Source organism: Schistocerca gregaria, chromosome 1 (genome assembly GCF_023897955.1).
Source record: "Schistocerca gregaria isolate iqSchGreg1 chromosome 1, iqSchGreg1.2, whole genome shotgun sequence".
NCBI lineage: Eukaryota > Metazoa > Arthropoda > Insecta > Orthoptera > Acrididae > Schistocerca > Schistocerca gregaria.
The window spans coordinates 278,831,175-278,845,150 of NC_064920.1; the positions used below are offsets into that span (position 1 = coordinate 278,831,175).

The window sequence follows — 13,976 nt, forward strand, 5'->3', positions numbered from 1 at the left end:
TGCCATTGCAGTTGTGCTAAATGCCCTTCAGAAAGATAACGTAACCTCTATGTGCTCGTTATACGTATTTGTTCAACAAGGAATATATTCACGAAAGCTTTCATGTTATTATTTCATTACTTTATCGTCATCATCATCATCATGATTTAAGTACTTACATTTTGTTATTGGCATATGACAATATTTCCTGTTCTTCCAAGGAAATGATGCTACGTAAAAATTTCAAAACATATAAACACAAGATGCATGCACAAACACACAGACAGACTGACTCTGAAAAATGTAAATAAAAACATCTACAGACTGAAGCCACTGTGTGGCTGTTTCTTCTCCATGGTGAACTGTTGCCAGTCCGCTTGGTAGCTGCCAATACACACCTTCAACCACAAATGTTTTATCTGAATTTTGTTTACAATTGTGCAAATGTATGATCCAAATTTTGTTCAGAATTATGTGGAATTCATTATGGTTATCCTCCTCCCTTTAACATTAATTTTCAGAAGATGTATTTTCTTTTGTAGGTTGTGAAAAAACCTATTAAATCCATGAAAAAGAATCATAATGAATCTAGGCAAAATCTAAAATTGTCCCAAGATGTGTCTTGATTCTGTTTTAAATCAAGCAATTATGAAAATGACACTGACAAATACACTTTAAGATATTTGGTGTTGCATTACATTATGCAATGCATTATTACACAACACAATAAATGTTCTGAATGTTGTAACCACATTTTGTAACAAAACATTCCAAGATTTATCTTTAAACAAAACCCACATTTATGAGACAATAATCTAAATATCTGATACCAAGGTGACATTATTCAATGATTACCTCTATATATGCAGGCGTGTCATCTGTCAGTCTTGGAGGGGGAAGCCAGTCTTTTGGTGTCTTCGCTAAGTGTTCAGTAACAAACCACTGCAGTTTGGGCCAACCTTTAAATGCCACTACTTCACCAGTGGCAGTTTTTGGCAGACCTTTTAGGCATGCTTCGGACGTCAGTGCAACCTGAATGCCACAGCTGCCTAGCAGGAATCCTATCTGTTGCGATCCCGCATCCTGCATATACACATTAGCGTTAGCAAATCTGGTGAGAATAATCAGTTCAAAATACCAACACCTATGTGGAAAGTAAAACTTAAATGCCCTTTGTAACACACAAATGTAAAAAGTTGACTTGAAACCACAAATAACAACAAGTTTAATAGATCAAAAACACATTATGGAAAGAATAGATTGCCACTTACCACATAGAGGAGATAGTGAGTCACAGAGTGGCAAAACAAAAATACATCTATTTAGGCTTTCAAATGCCTTCTGAAATAGAAAACAAACACACACACACACACACACACACACACACACACACACACACACACACACACACACACACACACACACATCATTGTCTCTGACTGTTTTCTCCTCTATATGGTGAGTAGTATCTATCCTTTTGACACTACTGTCGTCATTCCATCTTGGAATTTCCATTGTTCAACATGATAAGAAGTTTTAGAAAATAAGCTACTACCTATGACATCCACAGCATTCCCATTTAATTTTCTTTTGCTTCAATTTAGAAGATACAATTGAACAGAATAATAATTGCTGCAAAATCTATTAAAACACATTACTTGTTACATCTGTAAGACACATTATAATTTAGTTTTTGGAAGAAAAAACTGGATGGATAAGAAAACTTACCCGTCTTGTCAGAGGAACTTCAATTGGAACTGGCACAATTCCAGCTTGCAAGCACCCATAAAAGGCACAAATGAAATTTATAGGATCATTATTTGGGTAAACAAGGGCAATTCTGTCACCAGGCTTCAGACAAGTATCACCACCTTTGCTGAAGGCCTTGTTAAGCAAAGTGTAAGCAATTTTCTGTGATCTACTGAGAAGCTTTCCTGTAATAAGAATGTACCAGTTAGTAATCGTTAAGAAACTAAAATTCAAAATATATTTGATTCTACTAACAACAGTCTTCAGAATTTTTATAAATAGTATCAGAAGTAGCCAAACATAATGAAACAAACCATAAGTCAGAGTGATGGTCAGCTTTCCATTGGGGTCTAGAACTGTTGCTACAGGAGCTTTGTATGATGCAGAGCCATACCTTTGAATGGCAGCCTCCAGATTTCTTGGTAATCCAGATGGTACCTATAAAATAATTATATTTTTATCTAAAATGTCTTAATATTTATATTAAAAACTGTAGCCTTATCATTTATGAGAGACACTGAGAAGCTCCAAAAATAAATGGTTCTAATCTACTGTTGCACTTTCAGGAACGAGATGCAACAGCAGCATCTAATTTAATCCACTGCTGCAACTTTCCATACTGTGTAACTATTAGAAGTGGTGAAAAAGTGCCCACTGTAATGCTCCATATTGCTACAGGATCCAGGGACTCAAAATAGGAAAAATTACATTGAATTAGCTCCTTTTAAAATTTCGAACTGTATTATAGTGTGAATTGGTGCCTTAAGTGTTAGTATTTGAATTTTAGGGATTCTCCACCCATAGCAAAGACCTTTTGTTGCTTCAGTGAATTTAAACACAAGAAATTTTCTTGGAAATGAAAGGCAGTACAAACACATAGCAAAATGTTCTCCCAAAATGTGGCATTATGTGTTTGGAGAATACTGTTCCACAAAATAATAAATTTAGAGTATTCTTGGGATTGAACACACGCCATTTCTCATTATCTTACACCAGAGCACCCATTATCAGGAAGAATGTAATACTGTCTGTAGTTCTCAGGCTACCTAACTTAAGTACAAAGTGTTCAAGACCGTATTTGGAGGACTGCCTACGAATTTAATTTCCGAGGGCTGAAATCAGTATTCATCATAACTTGTGATGAAATATCTGGGATAAACTGTAGCAATATCCATCTGACCTAGTGATGAAATGCCAAGCAATAATTTTTACCTTCTGTGATCATTCTCATCCAAAAAAAAAGTTAATAAAAATGCAAGTAAAAGAATACAGGCATGCTTTTCTTCACTGTAAAAGGTCATATCACAAAATTAAGCTTGATAAAGGTATATCACTAATCCCAGGCAGGTTGCAGTGTGTCTTCGCACATTTCTCAAAAGAATCCAGGAGAAGTGGACAGTAGTTACTGTGCCTCAGTCCTTGTTCCCTGCAAATGTTCCCACATGTTCTACCTCCTCACCAAAAACTGAATAAAAGCATTTATTGAGAACCATTACTGAATACCCTTCCTAATGTTGTGTACTATGGTGGTTGCACAAGGCAGTTTCAAGAATACAATGGTTTATTCATCTACGAGTAGAAACCTCTAAGGAGACATGGAGGTAAAATTTTGAAAAAGTGTGAACTGCTATTACTCTCTTTTTTTTTAGTGTGATTCATCACTATTGTTACAAGAGTCTACAAACTAATGTAATATTATTACACAGTAGTCTGGGAAAAGATATATCTCAATTAAATTAGTTAGTACTTTATTGTGGAAATTCTAACCACAAGTTGCTCTCCAATTGCAGAAGTCATCGAACTGCCTTCTGGTTTGGGCGCATTTGGATCTTTAGGATTTGCTGCAATTTCTAGTTCTATATCATCATCTTCATAGAACTCTGGAAGAGGTCGACGCTTTGGCCTCTTGAGTGTATTGAGGAGTTGCTGGATCTTTGCAGACACTTTCCATCTCCCAGTACCTGAGAAAACCCAACACATATAATAACTGACAATAATTACTAGGCTAATGAAACATGAAATTCCACATTGACCACTACATCACTGGAAACATGCCTAACTAATTAAACAATAACCTCATAGAGAGTAGGTCTTCCCCTTGACTAAAACCACAGTCTTTACTTATGACAATTTAAAATGGATTAGTATATGTGAAATTTTCTCTGTGTCATTTAACATGCAGCAGATAGATCTTTACTCACTGTATGTCCAAAGCTATACTGGAACCAAATAGCTATGTACAGCACAACCCAGTGAAAGCAATACAACTGAAATACTATCTAGCAAGACGGGTAAGGTTACCACGTCAGTGCTATGCATCATGAAGCATGACCATTGCAGTGGCAGCAACAAACCTGGCTCAGTCTTCATTATTTATGTAGAGGAGCTGAATATGAACAGTTAAATGCACTTTGTATCACCTACAATATTATTTTATGTGTAGTAACACTCCTGAAGAAAGAAATCCTCTATATTTCAAACAGAATTGAAACACACTTCAATTATGTTGGTGAATTTGTTCTGAAACTGAAGTTCACCTAATTTGATGTGATAATGGGAAATGAACAAAACAGAACAGTGTTGATACTATCCATAATGACATTTCACAAGCAATGTTACTACATTGCTGATATTTTCCTGTATTTCCTACCTTGTTAACTAAAAAACAATTCTCATTGTACAGAAACTGATTGTGGTTTATGATTTAATTATTAATTTGGTTGTAACGTTTAATAGTGTTTCTGTTATTCCGACCATGATCATGATCAAAATGTGTCAGTTATATGACAACACATACTAAAGGAAATAATGAAAAATCCGACACCAACAGAATACTGCTTGAAGCTATGATGGCATGTTGAAAAGGTCTTTGGCTGGCAGTGAAACAACTTTTTTGGGTCAAAAATATACTTACATTTTGAATTGGTGCCAATTTTGTTGAATTCACTTTCTTTCCACATTTTTCCAATGAGATGATTTCATCCCTGAAGTGTAATTTCTTGTCTGCAAAATATATACCTTTGACTGTGAGAAAACACTATTCACTGAGCTCCAAATGTTTACCAGCCATAAATTTCTACAGATGTGGGACTAGGAAGAAGCCACACCGTGTGAGACATGGTGAATAAGATGGAGGTTTCAGTAATTTGTGCTGAAAATCTGCTAGTTTTCCATTTTCTTTCCACTCCAAACCTGACCTCACCTCAAGCATTTTTTATGCAATTGTCTCAGAAGACTTATATAGCATTCGCCAAAAGGATACCTCTGCTTCACCAACTGCACTGGACATAACTCTTCTAGGAAGTAAAAGCAACTTTTCCACTGCTGGTGGAGTACATGGCAATTGCTTTCCACCCAGTGCTTTGTTTCGGGTGGAATGCAACACTTCACAGCTCAACCACAGTGACACAGAAAAACCTAAATCAGCAACTTTCCATGAATTTCTGTTGGTGATGAACATTATTTTTTCAATGTGCAAATCTTAAAAGAGCTGGCAAAGCCATTGCTATGCACAGACATGGAACTCTTTATCATTTCTGATTTTATAGGATAATATTACAACCTAATGTGTCAGCCATGACTGTTCAGAAAAGATTTTGTATAAAAAAAATGGTTCAAATGGCTCCGAGAACTATGGGACTTAACTTCTGAGGTCATCAGTCCCCTAGAACTTAGAACTACTTAAACCTGACTAACCTAAGGACATCACACACATCCATGACCGAGGCATGACTCGAACCTGCGACCGTAGCGCTCACGCAGTTCCAGACTGTAGCGCCTAGAACCACTCAGCCACTTCGGCCGGCTTTTGTATCAAACTGTGGAACATTTAGCTATCTAGAAGTGGAGATTGATGAAAGAGATGGACTTCGTGATGTATAACTGAAACCAACAAATTACATTTTCTGAATGAAGGTGTGAAGTGTGCTATTTTTTGGTCTCTTTAAAACTGACTTTGAACTGTTACTGTATTTTGTCTTTGTGGAGATTACAACTGAAATAGTGAGCAACCAAATGGAAACGGTGTATTTATTGTTAGTAGTGTACATTATTCAGTTCAGTGATCAGATTTTGGAATCTTACTACATGTGGTCATTAGTTTTGGAACAGTGATGATTTAACCTTGTCTCACAGTTAAAAGTGAGACTGGTAACCCATACTAAGACAGGTTTCTGCAGTGCAGTAGTGAAGGGAATTATTGTGGGAGTGCCATAAATGATTCCTAGTAAAGCAACATAGGTGTAGATTGTACATGCTGTCTTATACACTGTACATAAATAAGATTTTGGTATTTCAGCTGCAAATGTGAATGAGTCTTCGTGATATCAAGAGGTGCCAAGAAGGAGCCAAAGGAACAATAACGTCCTCATGATGGAGCTAAACTGTTGTATATTCCAAGACAAAAAATAGATGAATCACAAAGGAATTATCTGAATGGAATGGAAATCGATAGATGGGATGTAAAAATACAGACAAACAAATGATCACAATTTCAGTAAAATTGGACGATTTATTCAAGAAAAAGAGTTTCACAAATTGAGCAAGTCAGCAATGCATTGTTCCACCTCTGGTCCCTATGCAAACAGTTATTCAGGTTGACATTGAGTGATAAAAGTTGTTGGATGATCCTCTAAGGGATATCGTGTAAAATTCTGTCCATTAGTTCATCAAAATTCCATGCAGACTGGAGAGCCCTGACCATAATGCTCCAAATGTCCTCAATTGGGGAGAGATTCAGCAATCTTGCTGGCCGAGATAGGGTTTGGCAACCACAAAAACAAGCAATAGAAACACACACCACGTGTGGGTGGGCATTATGTTGCTGAAACGTAACCATAGGATTGCTTGTCATGAAGGGCAACAAAATGAGGTGTAGAGTATCATGATATACCACTGTGCTGTAAGGGTACTTTGGATAACTATCACAAAGGTCCTGTTATGAAAAGAAGTGACACCCAGCCCATCGTTCCTGGTTGTCTGGCAGTGTGGCAAATCACAGTCAGGTTGGTATCCACCATTGTCTGAGGTGATTCCTTACATGTCTTCGCTGGTCATTGAGGTTCTGTTCAAAGGGGGACTCATCACTTAAGACAATTCTACTCCAGTCTATGAGATTCCAGACTGAAGACATGTCTGGAGACGTGCCAGACTGCAGTGGGATAACAACCTGACTGTTGTCCACCAAATGGCCTGACAACCAGGAGTGTTGGTCTGCACAGCAGTAATCGATGATATTTTAACCCTCGTTCTCTTGCTCTTCATGGCAAACCATCCTGGATTTACATTTCAGCAACACAATGCCCTCCTGCACAAGCCAAGAGTTTCTACTGCTCATCTCCGTGCTTGCCGATGCCTCCCTTGCCAGCAATGTTGCCAGCTCTCTCTCTCTCTCTCTCTCTCTCTCTCTCTCTGATTAAGAATGTTTGGAGATCAGGATTTTGATGATTTAGTACACCAATTGGACAGAATTTGGCACAATATCCCCCAGTTGGAATCGAACACCTCTGTTAATCAGTGCAAAGTTGAATAACTGCATTACTGAGTTGCCCAATCTGTGAAGCTCTTTCTCTGGAATAAATCATCCAGTTTTTCTGAAACTGTAATCTTTGTTTGCCCGTATGTGTACATCACATCTACTGATTTCCATCACATTTAGATAATTTTCTGTGGTGCATCCTTTTTTTTTTTTTGTCCTAGAGTGTAACTGCAACGTTATGATTAAACTAATAAGCAGCAGTAATTTTAAGTAAAAAATTACACTGTCAGTTGCATATGACACAAATCTTGTAATGAGATGGTGAATATTCTGCGATACTGTCCTAGAGCCAAGTCATGAAAGCTTTATTACTTCCCTCCCCCGTAAGGTATTTTAGATGGTAAATCTGTGCCTTTAATTGGGCTGTTACCAGAAATGTCAGTTTTCCAAACACAGCCAACAATCACCTTCCAGTAATTCCAAAATTCATTTAAATCTGCTGATTTGAAACATCTCATCAACTGACTGAATCTGAAACACAGTTACTTAGAGTGACAATTCTTCAATTTCTTCTTTGCCACATTTTGCTAAACAGCTTTTTTTCTTTTTCTTTTTTTTGTGTAAATGAAGTATATGAAGTAGTTTTCACCTCATAAAAAGTTGTTACATACCCATATTGTCGTCTGATGTTGAAGACTGCCTCGACTGGTTATACCGATTGACTCTGTCAGCAGCTGTTAGGCGACGAGACTGTGCTGTGTTGTGGGTAACATCAGGTGGCTGGGAATCTGAAAGCAAGAAATGTGATGGTGAAATAAAAGTCAGCTTACAACGAAGACAAACAAACAAATCAAGAAAAATTCAAACTTGAAATTTCCATCATCAAAAAATTAAGGCACATGAGGAAAAAGAAAGAAATCAAGAAATATTACAATAATGTTCTCCAGAACATTAGGGAAGTTTTCCCTATCTAATGCTAAATGTTAAAAAGTGTTAGCAACACTAACAGTAACAGAGGAGTTGACTGCTATAACAGAGAATGTCTGCTGTAATACTAAGAATATAACTGACAGACTGCATGGTTACATGGGTAAACACTCAAAATCATGGAAATTCTATGTTATGGCAGCACTGTAAACTTTATTTTCATGAAGTTCTTATTTTAAGTACAAAGCTATGTGGATTCTCTTCCAGGAACACTCTACATTGCTCCATTTCCAAACGCACTATCTTTGTTCATTCAGTCCTTATCTAAGTAACACACAAAATGACTTGAAAGAAAAAAATTAAATGCACAAAATGCCATTATTTGCTTCAGAATATATATGAGAAATTGAATTTATTCATGCAGGGTATGACCAACAAGTGACAAGACTAATTTCTCCAATGCATGCAGTGGGAAGGCATGAGGTGCTCTCTATATGGATGGGCTGGGTAGTGGATGGATGTTATATGAACTAAAGAGAGACAAGTCAGAACGAAGACAGGAAGATGTCAAACAGAAAACACACACTGCATGCCTGACACTTAAGAAATTATGAAAATATGGACAAAGTGTAAGAACTTATGAGCTAAGGTCGTCAGTTAGGTTTTGACAGCAGAGAAGTTTAACTAGCTAAAATCCACTGTGCATTCAATTGAGAGTGACAGCTTGCAAATGCAGAATATATGAGTAAAGTTGGTGCTGAAAATTCTCTCATAATCAGAAGGAACAGCACACAATGGTTTGTCATGAATTGCTGGGATTACTGAAGGCTAACCAAATCTTTTGAACAGAATGATATCCAATGACAACATTTGGATTAGAGTATCACTCAGATAACATTCCAAAGAGCTGAGTGGCATGCAAGCACTTCTCCTGAACCAAATTATGCCCACATGAGTAAATCAAGGGTGAAATTAATAATTATCATCTATATTACGGAAAAGGTATTCCCCAAAAGCAGTTTGTGACTCTGGACGAACAGTGAATGGTAAATTTTAGGTAGAAGTACTTGACTAACTGAGAATTAGGTTTTTACCTGAAAGGAGACTTTTGTTTGTTTGTTGTCCAAAAACAAAGAGTGTCATATGCAGCCATGTCAGAACCATAGAACACGAAGATAAAGAAAGGAGTTAAAAATGATTACACATTAAGCCCCATCAACAAAAGGAAAGAGAGGTGAAAATGGGGATGTGGAGAAAGGTCTATAAAATACACCATAGAGAAACAGAGGTCCTGAACTAACAATTCAATGTCCTTCGCCATGTTCCTACAACAGATAAAACATAAAATTCTGTCAACAGGCTGCACGTCATTCACTAAAACAGCCGGTAACTCAGACGGCAAACGGAAACTGTCAAAGGTTTAGGACAATGAGCACAAAGTGGTGGGGGAGCACCACTTGACAAATGGTGATGGCTAAAAGGACAGTGCCCAATATGTAACCTAGATAAAATGACCACCTCATGGCAAGAGAACTGGGAGGAGGTCGCCGAAGCTGAGGGGAGAGGCTTAATACTCAGAGCTTGTTCCCATTAAGGGAGGACCAGTGGTGATGCCAAAGTGACACCATCTGCTGATACATGACACCACAGAGATTATCGGGGGGTATGGAAGAACTAACAGGATGAGGTACAAGGACTGCAGCGACAGCAGCCTCATTTCCTGTCAGACCAATACGACCAGGAACTCATGTAAGCATCACAGTGGCTCCATCAAGAGTGAGCAAGTGACACCTTTCAGGGACCCTTTGCACTAAGGAATGGATGGTCTACAGCACACACAAGCTTTGAAGAGCACTGAGAGAGTCTGAACAGATGACCCAATTGAAAAGCCTGTATCAATGGATGTACTGCATGGCCTGATAGAGGGCAAAGAGCTCTGCTGTTAATACTGAGCATTTTTAATGGAATCTGATACTGAAAAATGTCAGTACCAATGATGTAGGCACATCCAAGTCAGTCCGAGAGCCATCAGTGTAAACAAAGGTATTATCGAGAAGTTCCGTGCGAAGGTCATGAAACTTTCGTTGATAGGAGGAGGCTGGAGTAGTGTCCTTGGAAAGTGAAAGAAGGCCAAGGTGAACATGGGCCACCACACGAAGCCAAGATGATGGCAGGTTCACATCCATTGGGAATGTGATATGCAGCATGAAGTTAAGCTGCTGGATCAAGAGCCGAAAACGAACTCCAGGAGGTAACAGAGAAGAGGGACACGCCCCATACTGGCGAACAAAGGAGTTATCAAAGGAGGAGGCATAAGATGGATGGCCAGGCATGGCAGATGAACGGCACGTGTATCTGCTGAGGAGAATGTCAGGCGGAATGACAGCAGTACGTCGGCAGTTTCTGCATTTAGAGTCTCAACCAGGCTAATGTAAAAGACACCAGTGGTCAAACATATGCCACTATGGTGGATACTATTGTGAGGTGTAAGAGGGATGGACATGCACTTGCATAAATGAAACACCCATAATCTAGTTTCGAACGGACATGGGTGCTGGTCCTCAGGATGTACCATTAAGAACACACAGGACACTGAGGGACTGCATAAAATGGTCAGCCAGGTAAGACGTGGGAGGACTACGAAATTTTCCTATTTAACATGAGCCCCAGGAATTTTATAGTTTCAATGAACAGAAGAGCAACAGGCCCAAGTTGGAAAGACAGTGGAAGAAACCAATAGTGCTGCCTGGGATTGATACAAACAGTCTTGTCAGTGTAAAAACAAAAGCCATTTTTGATGCTCCATTAGTAAAGGTGATCGAGACATCACTGAAGACACCACTTCAGGAGATAAGTCCATGGACAACTGCAAAAGATCGCAAAATTGTCAACGAAAAGGGAGCCGGAGATATCCAGTGGAAGAGAGGCCATTCTAGGTTTAATGGCAATAGCTAAGAGGATGACACTCAGGACAGAGCCCTGAGGTACATCATTTTCCTGGATAAAGGTGTCTGACAAGGCAGAACCCACACATACCTTGAAAATATGGTCTTTTAAAAAAGTTGTGAAGGTATCGGGGCATGCGGCCATGAAAGCCCCAAATGTAGAGAGTACAGAGGATACCAGTCATCCAGCATGTGTCTTAAGCTTTCTCCAAATTGAAAAACATGGATGTAGCCTGGTATATCTGCAGAAAAACATGCATGACATGGGTGGGCAAAGTGACGAGATGGTCAACTGCAGAACGGCACACTCTAAATCCACACCGTGCAGGGGTTAGTAAATTGCGAGACTAAAGCCATCATACCAGCTAGGAATGAATAATATGTTCAATCACCTTGCAAACAGCTGGTGAGAGAGAAGAGGCAGTAACTAGAAGGAAGGTGTTTGTCTTTACCAGACTTAGTTATAGGTATGACAGTGACTTCACATCAGCATCTGGGAAACATCCCCTCTGTCCAGATGCAGTTGTACTTATGTAGAAGAAAATGCATGCCCACAACAGAATGGTTCTGCAACATGTGAATGTGAACACTGTCTGGCCCTGGGGCAGAGGATCGGAATGAAGAGGGAGCATGACCTAGCTCCCACATAGTAAAGGCAGCGTTGTAGCACTCATGATTCTGTGAAGAGAAGGGTATCACCCGAGGCTTCTCCATTCGTTTCCGATGGAGGAAGACATGGTGATAGTGGGAGGAGCTCAAAATCTTCACAAAATACCAGCCGAAGAAGTTGGAGATAGCAAATAGGGTCCACTATGACACTGTCTACTACTGTCAGGCCGGAAATTGGGGAATGGACCTTAGTCCCAGAGAGCTATCGGAGGTTGGTCCACATGGTGGAAGAGGGAGGGGAACTGTTAAAAGAACTAATAAAGAAAATCCAGTAAGCTTTTTTGCTGTCCTAGAGAACACGAGGACACTGTGCTCAGAAATGTTTGTAATGAATGCAATTTGCCATCGTATGATGACAGTTAAAATTGCAGACAGCACATCTCTGCATGCAAATTACAAGCCTCAGTCCACCAAGGGACCGGCACACGGTGCGGTAATGAGGAAGTGCGAGGAATAAAACATACTGCAGCAGTAACGATAATGTTTGTAAGATATTCTACCTGGACATTAAAAATGGGGAAATGTTGTTCGTCAAAGGTTGCCAGGAGCAAAGCGTCCAGTCAGCCTTAGAAAGCTGCCATTTGGGTGTGTTCTTCGGTGGTGTAGGAGTCAGCAAACAGATAGTACATGGGAAATGCCCACTCGAGTATATGTCAGAGAGAACTGACCACTCAAGATGATGGGCAAGCTGGGCAGTGCAGAAGGAGAGGTCCAAATGGGAATAGATGTGCATGGAGTCTGAAAAGAATGTGGGTGCTCCCAAGTTAAGGCAGATGTGGTTAAGTTGACTGAGGTCAGCCACGAGGACACCTCTCGTACAGGTTCTGCAAGACCCGCAAAGGGGATGGTGCATATTTGAGACATGGAGCAGCAGAAAGGGATGAGAGAGTTGGCCAATAGGCTGGAGGAAGTCTGCCCTGGTGACATTGGAAGACAGAGGGATGTAAACGAGACATCGGGAAAAGGCCAAGTGAAGACTGCAACATCTTGAAGACAGGTAGTCAAGGACATGTATTGGGTATGAATGTCACCCCAGATGAACAGCATGACTCCCCTACGAGATGGAATACCATCCTCAGGGGGAAGGTTAAAGCAGACAGGGAAGAAATGTGACAGGTCCAAGCGGTTGTGAGGATGCAATTTTGTTTCCAGGAGGCAGAGAACAAGCAAACACTGCAATTTTAAGAGAGCCATAAGTCCTCTTTGTTGGATCAAAGGCCAAAATGAAGAGAATAGAAGCTTTTGAAGTGGGGTGCTACAGAAGAATGCTGAAAGTCAGAAAGGTAGATCATGTAACTAATGAGGAGGTATTGAACAGAATTGGGGAGAACAGAAATTTGTGGCACAACCTGACTAGAAGAAAGGATCAGTTGGAAGGACACATTCTGAGACCTAAAAGGATCACTCTTTTGTACTGGAGGGAAACGTGGGGGGTTAAAATCATAGAGGAAGACCAAGAAATGAACACAGTAAACACATTCAGAAGGATGCAGGTTGTAGTAGTTACCCTAAAATGAAGAGGCTTTTACAGTATAGTGTAGCAAGGAGAGCTGCATCAAATCAGTCTTCGGATTGAAGACCACAACAACAACAACCCACAAATGCTGAAGTCCAGATCTTTGTGCTTTTTGTTATCACCAAGAATAAAGAAGACAAGTATAAAATGCAACAGCTTCCCAGGTAATGCCATACTGGGATCATATATGTGAAGAGAATGACTTAATTGGCAAACACACAGTGAACACTATCATCACTCTAATAATCACACTAATGTTAGGAACTCCCTGGTTGGTTCTCTATTAACATAATATGCAAACATCTAATATACAAAGTTGCACGGAGCACTGCTTATGGACATTCTAGAACAGAGTTTGCACTTCACATTCATTGGTGTTGTACCAATTTTGTTTCTTTAGAACTGAGAAATAGAATTTGTAGCAAACTATGACACAATTCTTTAAAAAAATGATTGAACGCAATATTTCTGTCATATGAGAAGACAGTGCTGCTTGTTATACATTAAGAGGAAAGTTATTCACTCACTAACTTAACCTACAAGAAAACAGACTGGGACATTACTAGGACTTTAATTTCCATTCTGTGTTAGTGTATGATCTTAAACTGTCTGCTTATGCCATGACAGACAATCCCAACCACCTGCCACAAGGTTCATGTCCCTGTTACAGACCCAGGTGCCAAACCTGCCCAATCCACCCACCCAGCACTTCCTA

At 39.5% G+C, this 13,976-nt stretch overlaps 1 protein-coding gene across 17 annotated transcripts in view; it reads right to left on the reverse strand.

The window, feature by feature from the left end:
• LOC126340904 (disco-interacting protein 2) overlaps positions 1 to 13,976 on the reverse strand; it is a 1,418,593-nt gene that overhangs the window by 87,025 nt on the left and 1,317,592 nt on the right. For all 17 annotated transcript variants that reach the window (XM_050001746.1, XM_050001738.1, XM_050001743.1 and 14 more), the window contains 5 exons: positions 7,876 to 7,992; positions 3,496 to 3,689; positions 2,043 to 2,166; positions 1,708 to 1,913; positions 835 to 1,062 (listed from right to left, as the gene is read on the reverse strand). In XM_050001746.1, coding sequence (XP_049857703.1) covers positions 835 to 1,062; positions 1,708 to 1,913; positions 2,043 to 2,166; positions 3,496 to 3,689; positions 7,876 to 7,992 — 869 coding nt within the window. The remainder of the gene's footprint in view (positions 1 to 834; positions 1,063 to 1,707; positions 1,914 to 2,042; positions 2,167 to 3,495; positions 3,690 to 7,875; positions 7,993 to 13,976) is intronic.